The sequence below is a fragment of the Lissotriton helveticus genome, chromosome 2_1 (assembly GCF_964261635.1).
Source record: "Lissotriton helveticus chromosome 2_1, aLisHel1.1, whole genome shotgun sequence".
In the NCBI taxonomy this organism is placed as follows: Eukaryota; Metazoa; Chordata; class Amphibia; order Caudata; family Salamandridae; genus Lissotriton; species Lissotriton helveticus.
Window position 1 is genome coordinate 256351446 of NC_136059.1, and position 22250 is coordinate 256373695.

Genomic DNA, 22250 nt, shown 5'->3' on the forward strand with positions numbered 1-22250 from the left:
TCATCACTTTCTCTTTCCAAGATCTGTATAATGTGCCCTTCTGCATTGGTCCCTTCCAAGATATGTGCAGTGTGCCTTTCTACACTTCCCCTACCAAAACCTGTGCAGTGTGCCTTTCTACACTGGCCCCTTCAAAGATCCGTGCAAAGTGCCTTTCTGCACTGCCCGCTTCCAAGAGTTGTGCAGTGTGTCTTCTATACTGCCCCCTCCCAAGGTCTGTGCATTATGCCTTTCTATACTGCCCCCTCCCAAGGTATGTGCATTGTGCCTTTCTACACTGCCCCCTTCCAAGAGCAGTACAATATGCCTTTCTGTACTGCCCCCTTCCAAGAGCGGTACAATGTGCCTTTCTACACTGCCCCTTCCAAGAGCTGTGCATTGTGCCTTTCTACACTGCCCTCTTCCAAGAGCTGTGCATTGTGCATTTCTACGCTGCCCCCTTCCAAGAGCTGTGCATTGTGCCTTTCTACACTGCCCCTTCCAAGAGCAGTACAATATGCCTTTCTACACTTTCCCTTCCAAGAGCTGTGCATTGTGCCTTTCTACACTGCCCCCTCCCAAGAGCTGTGTATTGTGCCTTTCTACACTGCCCCCTTCCAAGAGCTGTGTATTGTGCCTTTCTACACTGCCCCTTCCAAGAGCTGTGCAGTGTTCCTTTCTACACCGCCCTTCCAAGAGCTGTGCGGTGTACCTTTCCTCCTTCCAAGAGCTGTGCAGTGTGCCTTTCTACACTGCCCCTTCCAAGAGCTGTGCAGTGTTCCTTTCTACACTGACCCCTTCCAAGAGCTGTGCACTGTGCCTTTCCCCCTTCCAAAACCTGTACAGTGTGCCTTTCTACACTGCCCCCTTCCAAGAGCTGTGCAGTGTGCCTTTCCACCTTCCAAGAGCTGTGCAGTGTGCCTTTCCACCTTCCAAGAGCTGTGCAGTCTGCCTTTCCCCCCCTTCCAAGAGCTGTGCAATGTGCCTTTCTACACTGCCCCTTCCAAGAGCTGTGCAGTGTTCCTTTCTACACTGACCCCTTCCAAGAGCTGTGCACTGTGCCTTTCCCCCTTCCAAAACCTGTACAGTGTGCCTTTATACACTGCCCCCTTCCAAGAGCTGTGTATTGTGCCTTTCTACACTGCCCCCTTCCAAGAGCTGTGTATTGTGCCTTTCTACACTGCCCCTTCCAAGAGCTGTGTATTGTGCATTTCTACACTGCCCCTTCCAAGAGCTGTGCAGTGTTCCTTTCTACACCGCCCTTCCAAGAGCTGTGCGGTGTACCTTTCCTCCTTCCAAGAGCTGTGCAGTGTTCCTTTTTACACCGCCCTTCCAAGAGCTGTGCGGTGTACCTTTCCTCCTTCCAAGAGCTGTGCAGTGTGCCTTTCTACACCGCCCTTCCAAGAGCTGTGCGGTGTACCTTTCCTCCTTCCAAGAGCTGTGCAGTGTGCCTTTCTACACTGCCCCTTCCAAGAGCTGTGCAGTGTTCCTTTCTACACTGACCCCTTCCAAGAGCTGTGCACTGTGCCTTCCCCCTTCCAAAACCTGTACAGTGTGCCTTTCTACACTGCCCCCTTCCAAGAGCTGTGCAGTGTGCCTTTCCACCTTCCAAGAGCTGTGCAGTCTGCCTTTTCCCCCTTCCAAGAGCTGTGCAGTGTGCCTTTCTACACTGCCCCTTCCAAGAGCTGTGCAGTGTTCCTTTCTACACTGACCCCTTCCAAGAGCTGTGCAGTGTGCCTTTCTACACTGCCCCTTCCAAGAGCTGTGCAGTGTTCCTTTCTACACTGACCCCTTCCAAGAGCTGTGCACTGTGCCTTCCCCCTTCCAAAACCTGTACAGTGTGCCTTTCTACACTGCCCCCTTCCAAGAGCTGTGCAGTGTGCCTTTCCACCTTCCAAGAGCTGTGCAGTCTGCCTTTTCCCCCTTCCAAGAGCTGTGCAATGTGCCTTTTCCCCCTTCCAAGAGCTGTGCAATGTGCCTTTCCACCTTCCAAGAGCTGTGCAGTGTGCCTTTCCACCTTCCAAGAGCTGTGCAGTGTTCCTTTCTACACTGACCCCTTCCAAGAGCTAGCTTTGTGCCTTTCCACACCCTAGTTCCTTTATGTGCGCCTTGTGTGTACTGAAAATGAACTATGTAAACTAGCTTACATGATGATGTAATGCTGCTCTAAGTGTTATGTATAGTATGCCCCCTCTTCCTATATATAGTGCTCCGCTGCCCTCCAGGGCATGTCCTGTGCTATATAAACCGCTCCTGCAGCACCGAGCGAAAACCACCATTCGTTTCTGCACACATATAACACCAATTATTTAAGCACGTTCGATTTTTAGTTTACACCACATAAGCGGTCAATAATGTCATTTATTTTTTCTTGGAAGCAGACACGACATCGATTGGAGCGGATTTTCTGCCCCCGTTTTTCAGTGAGCCGTGGGACTCGGTTAGCATGTTTAATAACGTGTTTCTCTGGTGCCAGGTTCATTCTTGCATGTTACTCGCTGGTGTTTTCATAGTATTTTTTTTTCTCGTTGCCTCATCCAGCCCGGCGGTAATCCACTTTCAAACCGGTGTGACGAGGCCACTCGTCAGCCCTGATTATGCTATCTGGAGCCGAGCCATGTTGACAGTACCGGATGATACACGCGGCAGCGATCTGTGAACTATTTTCCAGTTTCACGATCGCAGATTGTTTATGCATCTCTGGGGTACGCGGTTTTTTTTCCAAGCTTGTTAAGTGTATTGGTCGTACCGCGTAAAGATTGAATGCATTATTTGAATTTATCAACTGTAAAGTGCTATTTAATTTTTTACAGCAGTAAATTAGAGTGATTATTGTTTTGCAGTTTTATATAGCGTGAACTACACCAGAAGGGGGTCAGAGCGCTTTACATGAGCACCAGTTGCGTTACAGACGGACATGTTATTTTTAGGCACGGAAGATTAAGCTATTTGCCCAGGATCACAGAATGCTTGAGCCTCCCGCCAGACTCGAACCTGGTTCCCCAGCTTTAAGGCCGGCCGCCGAAGTCGTTAAGCCACACCCTCTGCTAGTGTGATCCTCGCTAGAACCCTATATTGTAATTTTACATTTGTCATAGATCTATTTCAGTAAATAACATTTTGCAAAAAAAATGAAAATATTACAGAAGGCATTGACCACTGACCGGCTGAAATACCAGTGACACAGATCACTTTTTATATGAAAGGCCTACAAGTTAACACTAAAGGTGAGTTTACGCCATTTACCGTTAGGAAATAATCTGCGCGGTCAGCGGGTCATGAGTAGACCTGGGTGATAAATTCCGTTTGCGGAATTTGGGTAATTTTGCGTTCCGTGGAGAATGCGAAATTGCCCAAAATTCTGCATTCCACGACTTCCCAAAATTTTTTGCTTGTTAGCGTTCACAAAAAGCGTGTTTGTGAGATATATTTACCCCGAGCACGCCATTGCGAACAGTAAAAAAGGATCGCAAACATGTAATTCCACGTGTTCGCGGAGATTTTTACCGTTTAGCGGAGATTTGCGTAACGCGATTACGCAAATTCTGCCCACCCCGAGTCATGAGAAACGTGCAAGGAGTTGGTGAACTTGTGTTTCCTTGGTGCATGGATTGCTGGCCGCAACAGAGCACCTGCTGTTAGAAGTTATAAAACGTGCAGCAGGAGCTTTGAGTTGCCGCCACTCAGTCACCAACTGTATGAATATAATAATGAAAGCAATTAAGTATTTTTTTATAACCTCGGATGTGGATTTATATACTTTACCTTTAAAGAACTGGACTGGATTTCATTACTAATTAATGCATTTACAATAAGGAGAGTGCTGGGTTAATTTCATTAGTAAAGGACGGCGATTTATAGCTGCCCTCAAGTGGGGATTGGATGATTGTTCCTTAAGGTTTGCGCACCTTAAAAATAACTGAAAACAACTTTTTCTGTGATTTTACGGGATAAATAAGTATGGTACTGAACTTTTGCTACAGGGTAGGGGGACCATGCGACCCGGACTTTCCGGGACACTCCCGATTTACATCGCAGATTTCAGCAAATGCGGCTGGTCATGACCCGGCTGAAAACAGTGGCAGGTTGGCACCTTTTATATGTACCAAAGCTGGACTAGCAAGCAACTCTTATCAAAAAGCAATTCAATTTACAGGTAAGATATTGGGCTTAGAAATTGCATTTCACTTCCTTTGTGCCTCCTTGTATGTGTTTGTTAATCCGCGCTGCCGTTCTGTGACCCTCGACTGATGTAAAATGATAGTCATTCTAATGTTTTTGCAAAATAGCCGTTTTTTTTTTTTTATCTGGTCACCATACTATAGGCGCCAGTTGTAAACAGTTTGTTGCCACGCACGTGGCATCTTAGAGCTTAAAGTATGCTTTACCTTCTAGTTACCCCCTCATCACCTCGGGAAGAAATTCAAAGAATGCAGCCGCAGGTGCACCTGCCCAGGCCGCTTTGTCCTGTGGAGTCTTGTTGAGCACTTCAGAGCCATGTTTGCATTCCTGTAAGCAACCCGCCAACCGGAAGCCGTCACTCGGTCACCTTTGCTCTTGTAGTGTAGTGCCTTCGTTTATTAAACGGCGCCCATATTTAAACTGTTAGCACTTTACTTGTGCACATTTCAGGGCCCCCAAAACTTTGATGAATCGAATTTTACAACTGAGGCTGTTCAACAAGTCAATAATTCAATAAACTGAAGCACATTAGGCTCTATAAGGCATAATCTTCAAAACTTTAAGAATTATTAAAGGGTAATAGATTACATAAGGCAGACATCATCAACCCGGTATCAATGAATAGTTAAAGTATGAATGCATCAACAATATCAGATCAAAGTCATATAAATGAGAGGACCAAGAAAAATAATCATACATGCCACTGATCCATGTGAGAGATTTCCGATTTTTGAAACCAAAAATGGCTTTATTTTGGCTCTCTGCTGCCTGAAATTTTCTCAGTTTCAGTAGGAGTCAGTGGGGGAAATACCTGATCATTTATTATTTTGAAAATTCCCACTTTCCTTTTTTTAAATGGTGGCTTTCATGTATAAGTTCGCCTCAAAGGGAAAGAAACCGGCAAATCGCTTCTCTCGAGTGTCGAGTCAGGTTTAACCAAAATAATACAATTGTGCGCTCAATAGCTTCTCAGGGCGTTTACAATACAGCTTTTTTTTCTGCGCCTTTTAAACTTACATTATGTGTAGCAAGATGAGATACAGGGGCCAGCCTCTAGTTTGCAGGTGGCTTCGTGAATCGCTCTACTCATTTAAACATCCCATGATTATCGCAAAGAAAAGAAAACCTTTCACTTGGGAAAGAAAGCACAAGAACATTGCTTTCAATAACTAGAAATCCAGCTTCACCAAGAAATAAAATGCTTGGCGTTTCACAAACCAAGATGGCAACCAGCATTAGTCAATTTAAAATGCAGGCATACATTAGCTGTGCTCAATCTAAAAATGTATAAACATAGTTAATAAGATGTGTATGTGTCGATTCAAGCAACACATTTTATATAAAAAAAGCAACCCTTTCTATACTGTACTGTTTCAGGTGTGTAAAACGACTGGACGAATAACAGGTTCTTTTAGCGGCTGCTTAAAATATTTCTCATTGTACGCCGAAACTTTTTAAAACGCTGCTTGTTAGTCTGGCCATGTCGGTTCTAAAACAAAATCTATGAACTCCTACGGAAGAACAGTAGCTCCTAGAGCTATTTTGCAGTGAACAGACGTGTTAATCAGTATGACTGTAGTTCTGTGCCCACTTGTTATGTAATTCAACAGGTAATTGCTTGCCCTGTGGATCGGTTCACTGCTTCATTATGTCATTTTGTTTGGGTGTGGCTTCAGTGTTCAGTGTTACCAGTTTTTTAAAGATGAGTGCACCACTCATATTATATGGTCTGTTTCATTTCATCTCCTATAAAGTGCTTGCTTTCCTATTTCCTAGTGGCTGTTTGAAGTATTGTTCGCCTCCTGCTTGCTTTGTTATGAATGAAGAACTAATTTACATTTCAAAAGTATTCTGAATCACCTCACTGTGAATTCCTTAGCCCATAGAGGTATTGTATACACTGTGCAATACTGTTTTGCTTTGGTTTTTCAGCCCATCACTCTTTTTAAATAGGTTTATCATCATTCAAAATGCAAGCCTGATCTATTGTCTTTGCAAATGCTTGTTACTGTTAAATTGAATAATCAGATGAGTGGTGCTGCCAGACATTTAATAGCACATGCGAGGGATTGTTGACAAAATGATTTGACTTAGTATGTGTGTTTTTTGGAGGCATGCACGTCTAGTGTTAGGATGTGTATTCATCAGTAATGGCCATTTAGTCTTTGTGCACCTTAATTTCCATTAGCAAAGAAGGCCGACTCTACCATGAGTCATATGGTGTTGCCACCTCCTCATTCTAGAACACATTTGAGAAAACGTGTAGAATGTCCCTAAAATGTGTTGTAAGAGCAAGGAGCTCTATGTGCATAAGGCAAGAGACGGCGTTTTACAATGCTGCAATTTTATATCCAGGCATGTAGAATAAAAAGGTAAAATCGGGTATTTTTCTACTCTTTGGCATTAGATAAGAAGAAATCATGCGATAGGTACTTTAAAGCTGTCTAAACTATTCCTAAATGATCAAGCTAATTTTATTTATTTATTTTATTTATGCGTTTTTATGTAGCGCGAACTTTACCCGAAGGTGTAGGACCGCTTTACAATAGAAGCAGTTACATTACTTAAGGACTTCGGAGTACATGAAGTACACAAAGGATACAGACAAATAAACTCTAAATTCACATAAGAATGGTAGTAAGTACATACGTTTTCTGTGAGAAGTTGGCCTGGTATATGATGTTCACTATTCTAGTGTGCCCCTTGCACCAGTCCAAACATCCCTTATGGTGATTGGTTGTAAAGTCAACCTTATAGACCAGCTATCCTAGTGGTAGCATGGACAAAAGCAGTCTTAGGCTAAACTCTAGAGGGCATGTGAAGTAAGCTGTTTTACCATATGCAATCCCTGTAATACCAAATGAAAGGACACCACACAGGTTATATATTCAAAATATATGTGTTTATTTCTAAAATAACCCCCTGTACTCTTTATGAGGACAGAGGCACAAGCGTATAACAAATACCTTAATATAACATACAATAAGTTGCACAATATGGATAGGCCCTGGTGGCCCTTAAAACCATATACTAAAATAGTGGTATAAGAACCACGTCACCAACAATGGTAAGGCCTAGGGCCTTGGGAATCGCTGGGCCTACACTGGACTAACAGTTGTTAGGAGGCCCACAGGATGCGTGTGCAGTGTCTAAACACACACACGTGCACCTATAGAAGTCAATGGGTGCGTAATGTTAGAAAGTTAAAGAGTTAGGAGTCTTCCGACTGGACTAGAACTAAACCACTTGAAACTAGGATACTAGGAGAGTAAACCTACACAGGAGCACCGCAGTACTCGTGCTACCTCACCCACAGGACGCGGGTGCACTGGTCTCAAAGTGCGTCGGGTTTCGTCGTGGAGTTCTATGGAGCCTTGGAGAAAAGATGCTGCAGGCGACCAGGAGAGAAGAATCCGGTTGGATCCAAGGGTGGATCAAGGATGAAGAGTACCTGTAAGCAGAGGGGACAGAGTCTGGGTCACTAGCCAGTGACCAGAAAGGAACCAGGAAGGAACCAGGCGATGTCGGGAAGCAATCAGGTGATGTCGTGAAGCTTGTCTCTGCAGCCACGTGGACCAGGAGGTGTCGACAATGACCAGGAGCTGGATACGGACTGTCCCATGAAGGCTCTCGCTGTTGGCGGTGTCGGATCTCGATTCGGAGTCAACAGGCCTTGGCAAATGCAACCCACATAGGAATCGAAGATGGCTTCTTACTCAGGTCAGCAAGGACTGAGGGGCTTCTCCTTCGCAGGGAAGCAAGGGCCAGTCTGGAGCAACCAGACCAGCGGTGTAGATTGTAGATTTAGTCATCACAGAGGCCACTAGCCAACGGGCAAGTGACCGGACAGACGCGTCGAGCAGGAAAATGCAAAAGGGCCCCACGCAGCACTCGGTGAGTGTGGAGAGGTGATCTTCGGTGCAGTTGTTGCTCGGGGCTTGGGCTTCTCAATCCCCAATGCACAACTTCGAGGGTGCCTCAGAAGTTGCACGGAAAGCAATTCGCTGGCTTTCCAAGATGGCCGGTCCCACGTCTCGCCTCCACGGGTCTTAGCTTTGCTGTGGCTGTGGATCGGGTCGAAGGAAGTCTGGAAGTCCGGGTCTTGTCAGGCTCTGTGTTCAACCTCCAGCGGGAGCAACGACAAAGCAAACTGTTGAGCGCTTGATGGTGCCTGCTTGCACAGGGTGGTCACTCCTTGACCACAAGGGAGATTCTTCAGTCTTCTACGTCGAGTAGGATGTCGAAGGGTCCAGAGTTTCGTATCAGAGTTTGTCAGGATGATCTAAAGTCTAAGGACACAGCTCCTACCTTTATTCCAAATCAAGGGGCTGGATTACCCTCTAGGTCCCTCCTATGGGTGGGACCCAGGAAGGGGGGTGGTTACACCCCTTTCCCTTTGTCCAGTTTTGTGCCAGAGCTGGGGCTGGAGTGCCCCAGCACCAGTTTGAACTGGACTATGCATGGGACACCTTGTGTGCCCCAGGCAGTGTCTCGTTTCATTCAGCCCTCCCTGGCCCAATCCACTATCTCCTGTCTGGGGTGGTGCTAGCACCTCCCTGTGACAGGAAACCTATTGTCCAAGCCTCCCTCGCTGGAAGGACTCACAGCAGCAGGAGGTCAGACTTGTGTCTGTGGCAGCAGCATCCATTTTGTGATGCTGAGGCTCTGGTTAACTTTAACCGTGATTAATGGAAGTAACATGTCTTCTCCCTCTAGAAGGGTGGAATACTACCCCCGTCGCCAGAACTGGCGAGGGAGTAGTATTCCAAAGCGTATGACACCTTACACGACATGTTTTGATAAAGCTAAACCAAAGTTAGCAATAACCGCGAGGATTATAATGCACTTAGGAGTATATGGTATGGCAATATCCTGGAACAGCTATAAGGACATGGTTCGGAAAGCTGCAGACAGGCTCAGCTCATGCTAGAGCACCATCTCACATAAAACCAAGCACTCTGCCTTCAGGATTGTTAAGGCCTGCCTTAGGAGTGACTTATAGGTGTATATGTGTCCAGATTTAAGGTTAGACATAGGAATACTATATCTAAGCAAGGGGTGATTACACGACCTTGCCCCAGCTGAGTGATCAGCCAGTTGTGTCAGTTTGGACGGCCAGCCAGGGGTGGCAAAATATATGCTGCAGCCCCTGGTAGGCCTTGGGTGCACCTATGCCCTGGGTACCTATAGTACACTATACAGGGGCTGATAAGGTGACTCAATATCCAATTAGTTATGTACCTAGGGTACATGGAGTCCATTTTACAGAGCGAGCAGATCGCCTGGGGCCCTGATTAGCAGGATCCCAGGCCAACTCAGTCAAAAACCAGCTTAACACAAGGCAAACAATCTGGGGTAACCATAGTCAGCCACCTTCCTACACAACCCCCGCCCCCAAACGAAAAGAGATAAGGCTATCCTTGACCAGGTAAGCCTATATTGCCTAAGTGGCCATATAAGGAAGTACCTGCACTGGCATGGTTACCCCCTGTCTCATGGTCCACTAAGCAATCCCTCCCTCTAGGGGTATCAGAGGGTCTCCACCATAGGGAATCTGTACCTGTGGTGTGTTTTGGCAAAGTAAAAGGCTGGTGTTGAGATGGAGTACTGAAGTGAGGCTCCACTAATGTAGGGCTCAGCTTCCTCCAATCACTATCCACCATGGATGCCTTTCTTTCCATGACTGAGTTGCACTGTGCTCTCAGGGTCAACCTCTGGCTGCCTACAGCTGGAGGCTGGGTCCCCTTTGTTGGCTTACTGGAGGGACAGGTCAGGTTTGGGGCCTTTGGGTCCCATGTTTGGCTGTTCCCAACAGTGTCCATCTGGGGGAGGTTCCTAACTAGGTGTAAGGGAGATTCCTCAGGAGTTTTTGAAATTTTCACCTTGCCAGGGCTGCTAGCTTTGGTGCCCCTAATCTGCTGCTGGGGGTGTTCTAGTGGACAGGGGGCCCTTTGGGGTCCCCTGGCCTCCCTGTCCTCTACAGCCCTGGGCTGACTGAGGCAGGGTAGAGAGGGGCAGGATACCTGCTCCAGACTGAGACCCACCTTGGAAGGGTCCACCAGAGCCCACTGAGTCCCACCTTGAAAGGGTCCACCAGAGCCTGACAGAGCCTGGCTACCAGAGGCCTGGCCTGGCTACCTCTGGGGCAGTTTCTTCACAAGGGGTAGGGTCAGTTCCCTGAGGAGGCTGACTCTCACCTAATGTCTGGTGGGAGGGAGACTTTTCTTCCTCCCCAATGCTCTCTGTCTGAGTGGAGTGATCCATAGTTTCAGGCTTCACAACACTGAAATCTGTCTGAGTTTGGGCTGTGGCCATCACAGCCCCACCAACCTTTTCAGGAAGGGACTCAGTTTGGGTTTGGGCTGTTACCATCACAGCCCTGTCAATCTGTCTAGGGAAGGACCCTGCTTGAGATTGGGCTGAGACTAGCACAGCCCTACCAACCTTTTCAGGGAGGATATCCTGAGCTGGGACTGTGGCCATCACAGCCCCACTAACCTTTCCATGGAGATTTACCATTTTAGAATGGGTTTCTTGTTCTACCTCAGCCCAGGCTGAGATTTCCAGATCATTTCCCAGTAGACAATCTACAGGCAAGTTTGTAGACACTGCCTCTCTCTTGGGGCCAGTGACACCTCCACAGCTTAGATTAACTACTGCCATGGGATGATCTTTCTGTACTCCATCAATGTTGGTCACCTGGTATGTGGCTCCAGGTAAAAGCTGCCTTTAGGGGACTAGACTCTCAGTCACCATAGTGATGCTAGCCCCTGTGTCTCTATAGGGGTCAGCTTTCTGACCATTGAAGTCGAAAACCAGCTAAACACAAAGCAAAAAATCTGGGGTAACCATAGTCGGGTATCCACCTTCCTACATTTACTGCATATACTAGTGGTTAGAGTTACATATAAATACAAAAAGAGGACACTGTTCCAAAGGTAAGGTGCCGCGAGACACCCATATATCTGCAGATGCAGAAGTGCTAGAAAAAAGAGGAAAGAAGTGTGAGGGTCCTAGGTGGGAAGGACACATCAATCCGGGGGAGAACAAGTCTTGCCTCCTGTTGCCCTCACACACCCCGAAGGGTGTCATGCTTCATCATCGGGCGGTTTGCTCCTCGTTGGGCCGGCGCTGCAATTCCCAACGGGTCCTACGAAGGGTCTCTTTATTGGAGTTCTTTTAAAGTATGCCGGATGGTGCATGCGAGTATGTGAGTGAGGGGTTGATGTGTCCTTATAAGGGTAACCAAATGCGTGGATAGTGGTTTTAAAATCTATTGTAGAATAAAACCCATACAAAGGGTGTAATCCCAAGAGGCATGATGTGCCTAAGTAATGTAATGTGACCAACATGTTTCACGCCTCTGTCGCCATAAGGGTCATTGGCGCTTCTTCAGGATCGGGATTCAGAAACATGTATATAGTGAAGTGCACGTGAGAACAATAAAAATAGGTACCCTTAATAAATGTCAGGGCGTACCATTGCACTGCTCCTGTTCCAGACCTACGACAAGAAAGAGAGTGGAAAGCTCAAAGGATGTGCATTAGACTGGCTTAATGCAACATATTGTGCCACAATCGTGTGCATCACACACCAATAATAAAAAAAGAAGGTGAAAGTCACATGAGACCCATGGAAAGTAAATAGTCTCCTTAATGAACTCAAAATATGCGGGGTTGCCCATGACCGTCTGGCGGTGGGCAAAGTTACACTAGGACCCTGGTAGTGAAAAGGATTCAATACATCTGGTGCCGTAATGCACTGTATTACCGCACTGAGAAACCCCAATCATACTAGTTCCCAAACATGTCATGGCCAGTTGCTTAAAATATTCTTACCTCCTTGTACAAGGAGACTCGCTGCAGTGACTGTGACCGGTGGACGTCCGCACCTAGCCGGGTTGCATTGGAAACACAGGGAAGAGGGCGACAGGAGGTTACCATGATTTTATCATCAAAACTCAGAGTGAGTCGCTCCAAAGACTCATACCCAATTTCCACAAAGTTAGTATCCTCGCAGTTTGTTTCAGGTGCCTCAACCCTTACACCTACCTCGTCCAGCCATCAGCCGGTAATGCTTTAATGGCAGCGGGACGTTGGTTAATTATAATCCACAGCGTGGGTGACAGGGCAGTCCCTCCTTCCGGTGTGCTCCAAGGCTCCCTTTTGGGAAGCGCATGCGCACAATTCACTTTGTAAAGCGCATGCATGAGACTGGGAGAGCTAATCCCCAGAGCATGGGCACACTGAATACGGGCTTGTTGTCATGGCTTCCCAAAGCGAACACGGTGCCGCATTAGAGTACGTAACAAACTGGTAAAGGCCGGAATCGCGTGTACTCTTTTGTAGACAGGAAACACTAATGGAAGTCCCCGCTAAACCATGTTGTCCCTTAAATGTGAGACCAAATATAAAAGGGGCATGTTTTAAATAGTGACCTAATGGGGTCATGGTATAGTATGAATATTGAATACTAGATGTATTTGCTGATTATAACAATAGCTCAGTCGTATTTAGATAGCGGGAAGTTGATTAGTACAGCCCCAACTGTCACCGTATGCACCCCACTAAAATGTAACAGAAGTGTTGTCCACATATTCTCTCATAAAAAAGGGGGGTCAAAAGGCCTTGTGTGTGAAAAAGGAAAAGGGAAAGAGAAGACAGAAGGTCCCTCGGCTAAAGTGCTGTGCTACTACTTAAACAAGAAGAAGAGGGGGGACCTAGGAGCCGATTAATGGTCCAGTGTCCATGCTCCACGTGATCATACCAATACAAAAAGAGGACACTGTTCCAAAGGTAGGGTGCCGTGTGACACCCATATATCTGCAGATGCAGACATGCTAGAAAAAAGAGGAAAGAAGAGTGAGAGTCCTAGGTGGGAAGGACACATCAATCCGGGGGAGAACAAGTCTTGCCTCCTGTTGCCCTCACACACCCCGAAGGGTGTCATGCTTCATCATTGGGCGGTTTGCTCCTCGTTGGGCCGGCGCTGCAATTCCCAATGGGTCCCCCAAAGGGTCACTTTATCGGAGTACTTTTAAAGTATGCCGGATGGTGCATCCGAGTATGTGAGTGAGGGGTTGATGTGTCCTTATAAGGGTAACCAAATGCGTGCATAGTGGTTTTAAATATTGTTTGTTGTAGAATAAAACCCATACAAAGGGTGTAATCCCAAGAGGCATGATGTGCCTAAGTAATGTAATGTGACCAACATGTTTCGTGCCTCTGTCGCCATAAGGGTCATTGGCGCTTCCGTATATAGTGAAGTGCACGTGAGAACAATAAAAATAGGTACCCTTAATAAATGTCAGGGTGGACCATTGCACTGCTCCTGATCCAGACCTATGACAAGAAAGAGAGAGGAAAGCTCAAAGGATGTGCATTACAGCATACAGAATACAGCATATTTTTGCACAAAATCATGAACAATGACTAGCATTTTTCTCTGAAAATGGTGGCAAGAGGTGTTTAATTTGTGTCATTGGATGCAGTTGGCACAGCACTGACACTTTCTGGGGACCAGATCTTATTTATCAGACTTTAACCCAGAACAAGAGAGAGAAAGGCAGTAAAGGGACATAGAATGAGTAAGAGAAGGATAGGAAAACAGTGACAAAGGGAGAAATCAGGTTTGAAAAAGAACCTTGCTTGAGTGAGATAAACAGTAAGTCAAGGGTGGTGGATGAAAGAGGCTTAGGTGAAATCAAGACCAGGCATCTTTTGTTTTCGGCAACCCCTGCATTCTGCAGCGCCGGTAGCAGCTCCTAAGGAAGAGTTTTGTCCCGTGTACTTTTCCTACTTACACATTGTTGGCGACCCTGATGCTGGCGGCTCCAGAAGCTGGAGAACTTGAAGGAATGTCAAACTGACCTCTTCCCAGAAAAAGAGGTGGTGTGTGACCATTGGGGCCTGTCTTGCAGCATACCGTTTCTAGGCATTGGTCAGTGAAGACATTCGCACATTGAATAACCGCCAACCGTCCCAAATTCAGAGATGAGTGAGGAGTGAAAGGAAATGTAAAAGATCTAGCATCACTTTTTGTGTGCAGGTAGGTCGTTGACATGTCACAGCAGAGTACTAATATTTGGCTCTGCAGGAAAGCCTCAATCTCTTCCAGTAAGAATATACTCAAAAATCCAGATCCACAACATGCGAGTCTCATCATAGATAATGCAGACCTCGTGTAGAAAAATCTTGTCCAAAATCTAATTGTGTCTTCAAATTGAGCTGAACAAATCGTCAAAACACAGACCGTTTGGACACTTGAGCCAGATTTTGCAGAAAGGCGGTGAGAAATTCCTAGTGTACAGTAGGTCCAGAAGAGGTAGTGGAGTGGAGCAGAGGGAGAGAGACAACATATATTGCTCATCTGATTTCGGAGATCCACCTTCCACTGCTAAAAGATGGTGTGGAATTGTGTATAATTGCTTAATAATTGTTAGAGACAACAACTAATTTTGACGTCTGTCTGATAAGCTGTGCACCAGTGAATGAGCTTGAAATTGTTTAGAATTACTTACATTTGTTCGTGGTTCGCGCCACATTTAAAGCATGGTGTGTCCATTTTTAAACCTTTTGGGAAATTTCACCGCATACCAGCCTGTTTGCAACACCTTGGTTGCCTGGGCTTTACTTTGTGAGATAGTTTATCATAGGTCTCTATCCTAGTGGTTTGCATCCCCATTAGGAAGCGGGGAGTGACCTCCCGCTGCAAGAAATGTCAGAGTGCTTTGAAATGTTTCTATTACTGTATAGAATTAACAACCCCTTGTTCATAGTGTACTGAAATAAAATTAAAGCACAGCATCCACTTGATTTGACTCTTGGCTGTTTTGAACATTGTAGTATGCATAGTGAAATACAATGCTAAACGTTTGTCTACCATGAGACCCATCATTTATTCTGAATTAGCCATGTGATGGCTTTTGTTTTTCTCATTCTCTAAACTCCACTACGTTTGTGGTTTGTTGCATCAGTCCGTTTTCTTTGTTGATCTCTGCCAAGTCACCACTAAGGATTGCATGTCGTTTGACCACAAAATCACTCCTGCAAAGAAACCGATTCATGTTGCACAACAACTGCTTCCTTCTGCTTAATGTAGTGTAGGGCTTTGTATATATTAGTTGCATGCACCTTTCACTTTCACTGCTGTTTACCACGGTCATCCATACCATGGGATATAAACGTCTAATTGTAGCTTTTTGGAAAGTACCCTTTTGGTGATATAACACTGCAGTAAACTGCTCCGTTGCATGCTACTGTTTTTAACCTTATTCTTAGTGGAAAAGTGAGAAGCTAGAATAAGACAACTTGTGGTTTATGTGCATCATTGTTGGGGGTGTTCTCAGGCCCATCAGTTGACCCAATCAAGCGTAATCACTATGCCGTCATTGAAATACTTTTTAAAGTGAATGATGTGCCCCAAGAATAGCAGTCACTTGAATGGCTTCTTACCTGGAAGGTACTTAAAGCTCCATTACATTATTTAGAAAAAATGCAAGAACATAGTAGCATCCATGGCCATCCACAGCGAAGAATAGATCCCTGATCACAAACCGGGATACTCAAAGTGGACTTTAGGGGGAATCTTTTTGGTATAACCAAACAGAATGAGAGCATCTGTACTCTGACAACCAACGATTGACATAACACTTAAAGGAACAGGAACAAAAACATAAGACCATTGAGCATTCAAATAACGTGTGTGATTTGACAGGAGTACATCCACCCAAGTCCAAAGTGAAACTAATGTCCACCAGAAAAGCAGACATGTCTTCTCTCCCATCAGTTTTTCTATGAAATATAAAGTAATCCTAATGGCGTTTTGACCTTCAGCCAAAACTTGAGTGTTAAGGGTCCTTTACTAAAAACTATATGCAACAGAACATGTTTACTCCACATCATAGGCACTTTTCTAGATGTCTGAAGCATTCTGAAATTAAACTTGGAGGTTGAGCAACTTCCCAGTGGTAAACGATTTATTGATCACGTTTGATCTTTTCAGGATGGCATGAACCTAACTCCAAGATCTCAGCATGTACCTAAACTCCTTAATAAATCCTAACAATTGGAGAGGAGATGTGGACTATCTGCTTGAGCGGCGGACTTTGGAACTGGGGAGCCAGCTTTGAATCCCATCCTTGGCTCTACAACCTGTGATTCTGAGCAAATTACTTAATCTCTCTGTGCCTAAAAAAATGTGTAACTAGTGTATTTCTCTTGTAAAGTGCTCTAATACCCTCTGGCCAAGTGTGCATTACATAAAATTGAAAAAAGTTGTAAATATGTGGTTATGATAGGTAATATGTTCAGTTTTAAGCTATTAAAACACTTTAATATTGTATTTTACTGTAGATAAATGTTTTTTGTTTTGAGTACAAACAGAGAATGCTGACGGACTGTGTTGTTATTTTGCAGGCCCCGTTGGTCCATTGATACCCCGGAGTAATGGAGAACTCTTCGGTGGCGTCTGCTTCGTCTGAGGCTGGGAGTAGCCGCTCTCAGGAAATTGAAGAGCTGGAGCGGTTCATTGACAGCTACGTCCTGGAGTATCAAGTCCAGGGACTGTTGATTGACAAGCTGGAAGGCGATGAGGAAAATGACAAAACCCAATCCAACGTCTCCCAGGTTGGTGAAAGGCGGCCATGATATTGGTACAGTGAGTGAACCCGCCCATCTTGTAACTGAAGCTAAGTGGATTTGTGTTACAAACTCTTGTGTAATATATGAGATAAACATCGTATAAAATATGGCTATAAAAGTAGGGATTCACACAAAGGATAAAGTGATGGCTTCTGTTTGCAAGATGACTATAACAATTAAAATGGGATTCCATTTGCTGGTAATTTTTGTCTTTATTTTCAGATTTCACAAAGATTCATTGAAATGACCCTATTTCTTTTTAGTAATCCAGGTGTGGCTTTTGGCTTGCTATCTTTATATTTATCACATAACTACCAATAGGTTTTTTTCCAACAAAAAGATCCAGTGACCACCTTATAAAGGATTCACTGGACCTGACTGACGTGTGTGGACATTCTGTGTTTAGGTTTCCTGTGACTGTGCGTTGGGACGTGCTTTATTTAGTGCACTCTCTATTTTTGCCTTTATGAGTACATTATTTTTTGAAAGACTTAAAAGCCGCATTTGCCAAGTTCATGGACTCTGGTGTACAAAATCCATAGCTTTGAGTTTGGTGTAACAGTTCCATAATTTTGTCTAAACAAAAGTAAACCTTAACACTTCATCCTGAATGTTGACACTGTGTGCTAATATTGTTGCAAAAAGACAACATTTGGACTGTAATTAAATATTGTAGAGGTCTAAATGACGACAACTTGATTGGCTTTGGTTATTGCTTCACAGATATAATTAAAAAGTCAAACAATTTGGTTCTGGCAACAAAAAATACATAGGTAAACAAAGTGGGTTGCTGAACTGTTCCTTAGGAAAGGGATTGTGTGTATCTGGCGTGACCAGAGGTGTGAATGTGACACCTTTGGGCATCCATTTTGTTGGATGTATTTGCCTCACACACCCATATGGGTGTCATGCTTCTTCATTGGCGTTGCTCCTCGTCGGGGAGGCGGTGCAATCCCCGACGGGCTCACCTCTGAGAGGGGCTCTTTGGCGGAGATCTTTTCAATCCAACTGCCTTATGGTGAAGTGCGGGTGTGCGGGAGATGTAGCGTGTAGCCTAGGAGGTGATTTAAAATGTAGTAGAGGGTACCGGAAATTACTTTATTCTGGGGGTCCCCTACTGCAGTTAAAAACGTGAATCTAATTCGCTAGGTGCCAACCAGTTAGGTATAGTGGCCCTAGATGAGATTAGGAAGGGAATTGGTCAACATGTTTCTCGCATTTGGCTATTGCCTGCGATTCATCAGGACCTATGATGGTTAATAACTACATTCATTCAACAACATGCTAGTGTCATGTGTCAAAAAAACCAATAGTGTACGTGTAGGTTACCTCTGTGGCTTTATCCTATGCCTAAAATAGGGAGATAAGAATACAGGGTTAATAGCATTAGGTAATCCTCAGAACACATACATGGTCAGGGCCAAAATTACACACAGTGTCATGCTAGTGATTGTGAATTTCAACTAGCTCCAAAAAAACGTGACCGTGTTGTAGCAACGTGCAGTGTAACCGTCACAAAAACACTTGATATGTGAAAGGGTGCTTATTATTAAAAACAAAAGTGTAAAAACAGCAGCAGTCTCACAGGAGAAGCACTATACTTCTTTTTGGGTAGAGCAAAAACGGTTTTGTACTCACTCAATGTGAAAAATGACACTACAGACAACCAGCCTGACTCACCTAATAGTCAGGGATTAAATACCACATGAACGATCGGCGGGTTGGTACATCGGAGTGGGACCATCAGGTATGGCTGGGGGATGAGAAGACGTATTTATCGTCAAACTGCGGTGTAAATAGGGTAGCAAGAGCCCTCTGAAAGTTCGGAAAGAACATGACTTTAAAGGGTTATTGGGATCCCGTTGTAAGTGTCGGGAGTTCTCCTTACCTCACACTTCCCGTGTCCTCGCTGATTCACCTACCCATCGCCGCCGAGCTCGGATAGATAGCGGTGCTCGGCGGCAGTCGCCATTTCTACACGTAAGCGTCAGGAATCCTAGCTTGACCACGCCCCCTACGTTAGGTCAGGTGGTTCGCCTGGCTATTGTGGCGGCCATAACGGAATGGGTTTGTAAGGGATTAGTGTAAGGTTAAGCTGGGTGTAGATAGTTGAGATATACGCCTAATAGTTTAGAAGTGTGGTCTAGCGTTCAGTGTTGAACTACAACCAATGCGTCAGTGGTAAATAATTTTTTTTTTTTTTGCCATGTAGTGTATGCGAGTTGGTTAAATATTATTTATGCTATGTAGAGAGAGCGAGTCGGGAATGGTAGCACACCCAAAGTACAGATCTCAGTTACTTGTATTCAATTATAGTGTGGAATGTACATAGAAGAGAGTCATAGCAACTAATTATTTGGCAATTTTATAAAGAGTGCCACGGAATGTCCTCATTCAGGCCTCGACTGTCAGAAAACAATCGGTGGACCCACCTTTGTTCTTTGCGGAACAAGGCTTGTTTAGGACAATTAGGGCTAGATTCTAATACAAGCCATTGAAGTGAGTCTGCGGTGTGGTTAGAATCAACATAATGTTTACACATCTTGGTGTGTGTCTTCCTACAGCGAAAGTTACTGCGATGTTCAATAATGCGGGTTTTAATAGGACGTGTCGTCATTCCTATGTATTGTAATCCGCATGGGCATGTCAGCATGTAGATGCAGTGTGAGGTATTACAGTTAGTATGTCCCCTGAGTTCCCATTGAAGGTGTCACCAAGTTGTATCGTCTTATGTATTGTCGTATAGGCACACACCACACAGGAGCCACATGGATAGTGACCCTTGACAGGAGGGAAGTGCCACAATGTCTGCTGAACCCCCTTCTTTGTTACTTTGGGTCTCGTGCTGATCAGGATGTCTTTGACATTCTGGGATCTTTTGAACGCAAACCTTGGTTGTTCAAAGCTTAGGTTGCCTGTATTTAAAATGTCCCAGTGGCGTTTGATCACACTTTTGATTTTATTTGACACAGGGGTAAAAGTTGTGACACAGGTTATTGGTTGGTTCTCGACCGGTACCACCTCCCGTTGTTCAAGCAGAGCCTCTCGATGGTTATTTCTAGCTCGTTTCTGTGCTTTAGTGACATCTCTTAGGATAACCTCTATCCAGTAAATTCCTGGATAGGATTGTCGATTCTTTTTTGTAATCATTTAAATTGCTGCAATTTAGCCGGATCCGGAGAAATTGTCCAAAGGGAAGATTGGAACGTAAAGCCTTTGGGTGGTGACTCGTGTAATGGAGCAGGCTGTTACGGTCGGTAGGCTTTCTGTACATAGTAGTACTTAGTGATCCCTCCTTCAATCTTATTGTCAAATCAAGAAAGGCAATTTCCGTAGGTGATGCAGACATCGTGAAGTGGAGATAAGGGTTGAGAGTGTTCACCCAATTGAAAAAGGCCTCATGTGAGGTCGGGGGTCCTGTCCATAGAATCAGGATATCATCTATGAATCGCCTCCACATTTTGATGTTATCAAGTAAGGGATTGGACTGATGATGTATGTGTCTCTCTTCAAATTCAGCCATGTATAGGCATGCCACTGAAGGAGCAGAAGTACTGCCCATAGATGTACCTTGGGTCTGATGGTAATACTTCCCCTTGAATTCGAAGTAATTCTCCGTTAATGCTAAAGTGGCACACTCCATAATGAATGCAGGTGGGGTGGTTGAGCTCCAGGTTTCAAGCCCAAGTCTTTCCTCTATTACCTCAAGTGTGGCCCTCTGTGGGATATTTGTGTAGAGGGCCTCTACATCAAGAGTAATTAAGAGATTGATCTGCCCGGTGTCATGGACAGTGTCCAGTATGCGCAAGACATCAGACGTGTCTTGGATGAACGAAGGGATGCGTCTTACTAGAGGTTGCAAGAAATGATCACAAAATTGTGAAAGTGGTTCTAAGACGGAATCAATCCCCGAGACAATGGGTCGCCCAGGTACAGGTCTGGATTCTTTATGGATCTTGGGAAGAATGTAGAAATAGGGGACCCTGGGATCTTTTTTCATCAGGAAGTCCGCCTCTTTCTTACTGATCCACTGTTCACATTCTGCACTGTCCACCAAGCGTGTAATTATGGTCTGTAGGCGTGCTGTCGAGTCACAAGGGATTGGTGTGTAGTAGCGTGTATCGCTTGGTTGCCTTGTGCATTCCAGGTCATAGTCCACAGTGTTCATAAGAACTGTAGCGCCACCCTTATCCGCCTGTTTGATGGTAATCAGGGGATCTTCAGCAAGTGATTTAAGAGTATACATCTCATATTGGGAGATGTTGCAATGGTTTCCCTTTTGATATAGTGTTTTAATGTCTTTGAGTACAGCCTGTTCATAGGTAAGGACTTCATTCGGAATCATCCCATTATGGGGTGTAAAAGTTGAAGGATTATGAAGGCCAGAATCTTCCATTCGATCACTTGGCCTCCCCTCAAAAAAGGCTTTCAGTCTAATTTTCCGGAAAAATTATTGAATTTCCCGAGTTTGTTGGAAGAGGTCAGTTTTTGGAGTTGGTACAAATCCCAATCCCTTTTGTAAAACTTGCTCCTCTCTCTCTGTCAAGTGTCGGTCTGATAAGTTCACTACCAGACTCATCTTTGTCCCGACCTGTTCGTATTCCTCGTGTCCATTCCCTGGGGGCGTGTGTCCTCCCACTGTACTTTTTTCTCTGGAGCGTTGCCTCGCTTTCGCCCTCTGCCCCAGCCTCTGCCTAAAAAAGGGGGGCGTGTGGAACCTTGGGGGGCATAATAAGGTGGATATTGTGGGGCATAAGGTGGTTGGAAATGGGGAAATTGTGGATATTGCCACATGGGTGGTCCAAGGGGGTGCCCTTGGGGTGGGAAGTCCTGGTAGACTTGCTGTCCACGTCCCCTGCCTCTTTTGCCCCTTTGTTGCATTTGTGGGGGTCCATATTCCCCGCTACTCTCAGATCCACTGCTGGATCCCCTTCTGGAGGAAGTAGCACTTGAGTCCGAGTTGTAGTTCGTTCCCGGGGGGACATAACCTTCCTTTAGATAGGGGTATACTTTTTCTTTGGAAAACGTTTTGATATCCTTTTGTAGTTTAATCACTTTCTGGTTCATGAGGTATTCTTTGTGTTCAGCCATTTCCTTATTGAGTTCCGCCAGTTTTGTTTTAAAACCTGGGTTAGGAACCGCTGTTTTTAGTGCATTTTCGGCTGCTTGAATGCGGGTCAGGAGTTCATCTGCTAAGCGTTTCGCAGTGTTAACAATGAGGATGAGGAGATCATGGGTGCACTTCCATGAGATCTGCGACCATTCAACCTTAAATTGTCCATCCTCCCAGAAAATTCTGGGGAAGTTCTTTACAATCAGGCCGTTTGGGGCAATTTTGGCTTTAAAGTATTCAGCCATCATTGCCCCATGTATGGTACTTCTAATCCACTCTCGTTTGAGATCTGACAAGGATTGCCATTCCGCTGTATTGCTCCCTGTAGCTGGTTC

General features: G+C 45.1%; 1 protein-coding gene across 4 annotated transcripts in view; it reads left to right on the forward strand.

The window, feature by feature from the left end:
• CTIF (cap binding complex dependent translation initiation factor) overlaps positions 1-22250 on the forward strand; it is a 954573-nt gene that overhangs the window by 166579 nt on the left and 765744 nt on the right. For all 4 annotated transcript variants that reach the window (XM_078674783.1, XM_078674781.1, XM_078674780.1 and 1 more), the window contains exon 2: positions 16578-16787. In XM_078674783.1, the coding sequence (XP_078530909.1) occupies positions 16608-16787 (180 nt within the window). In that variant the 5' untranslated portion in view covers positions 16578-16607. The remainder of the gene's footprint in view (positions 1-16577; positions 16788-22250) is intronic.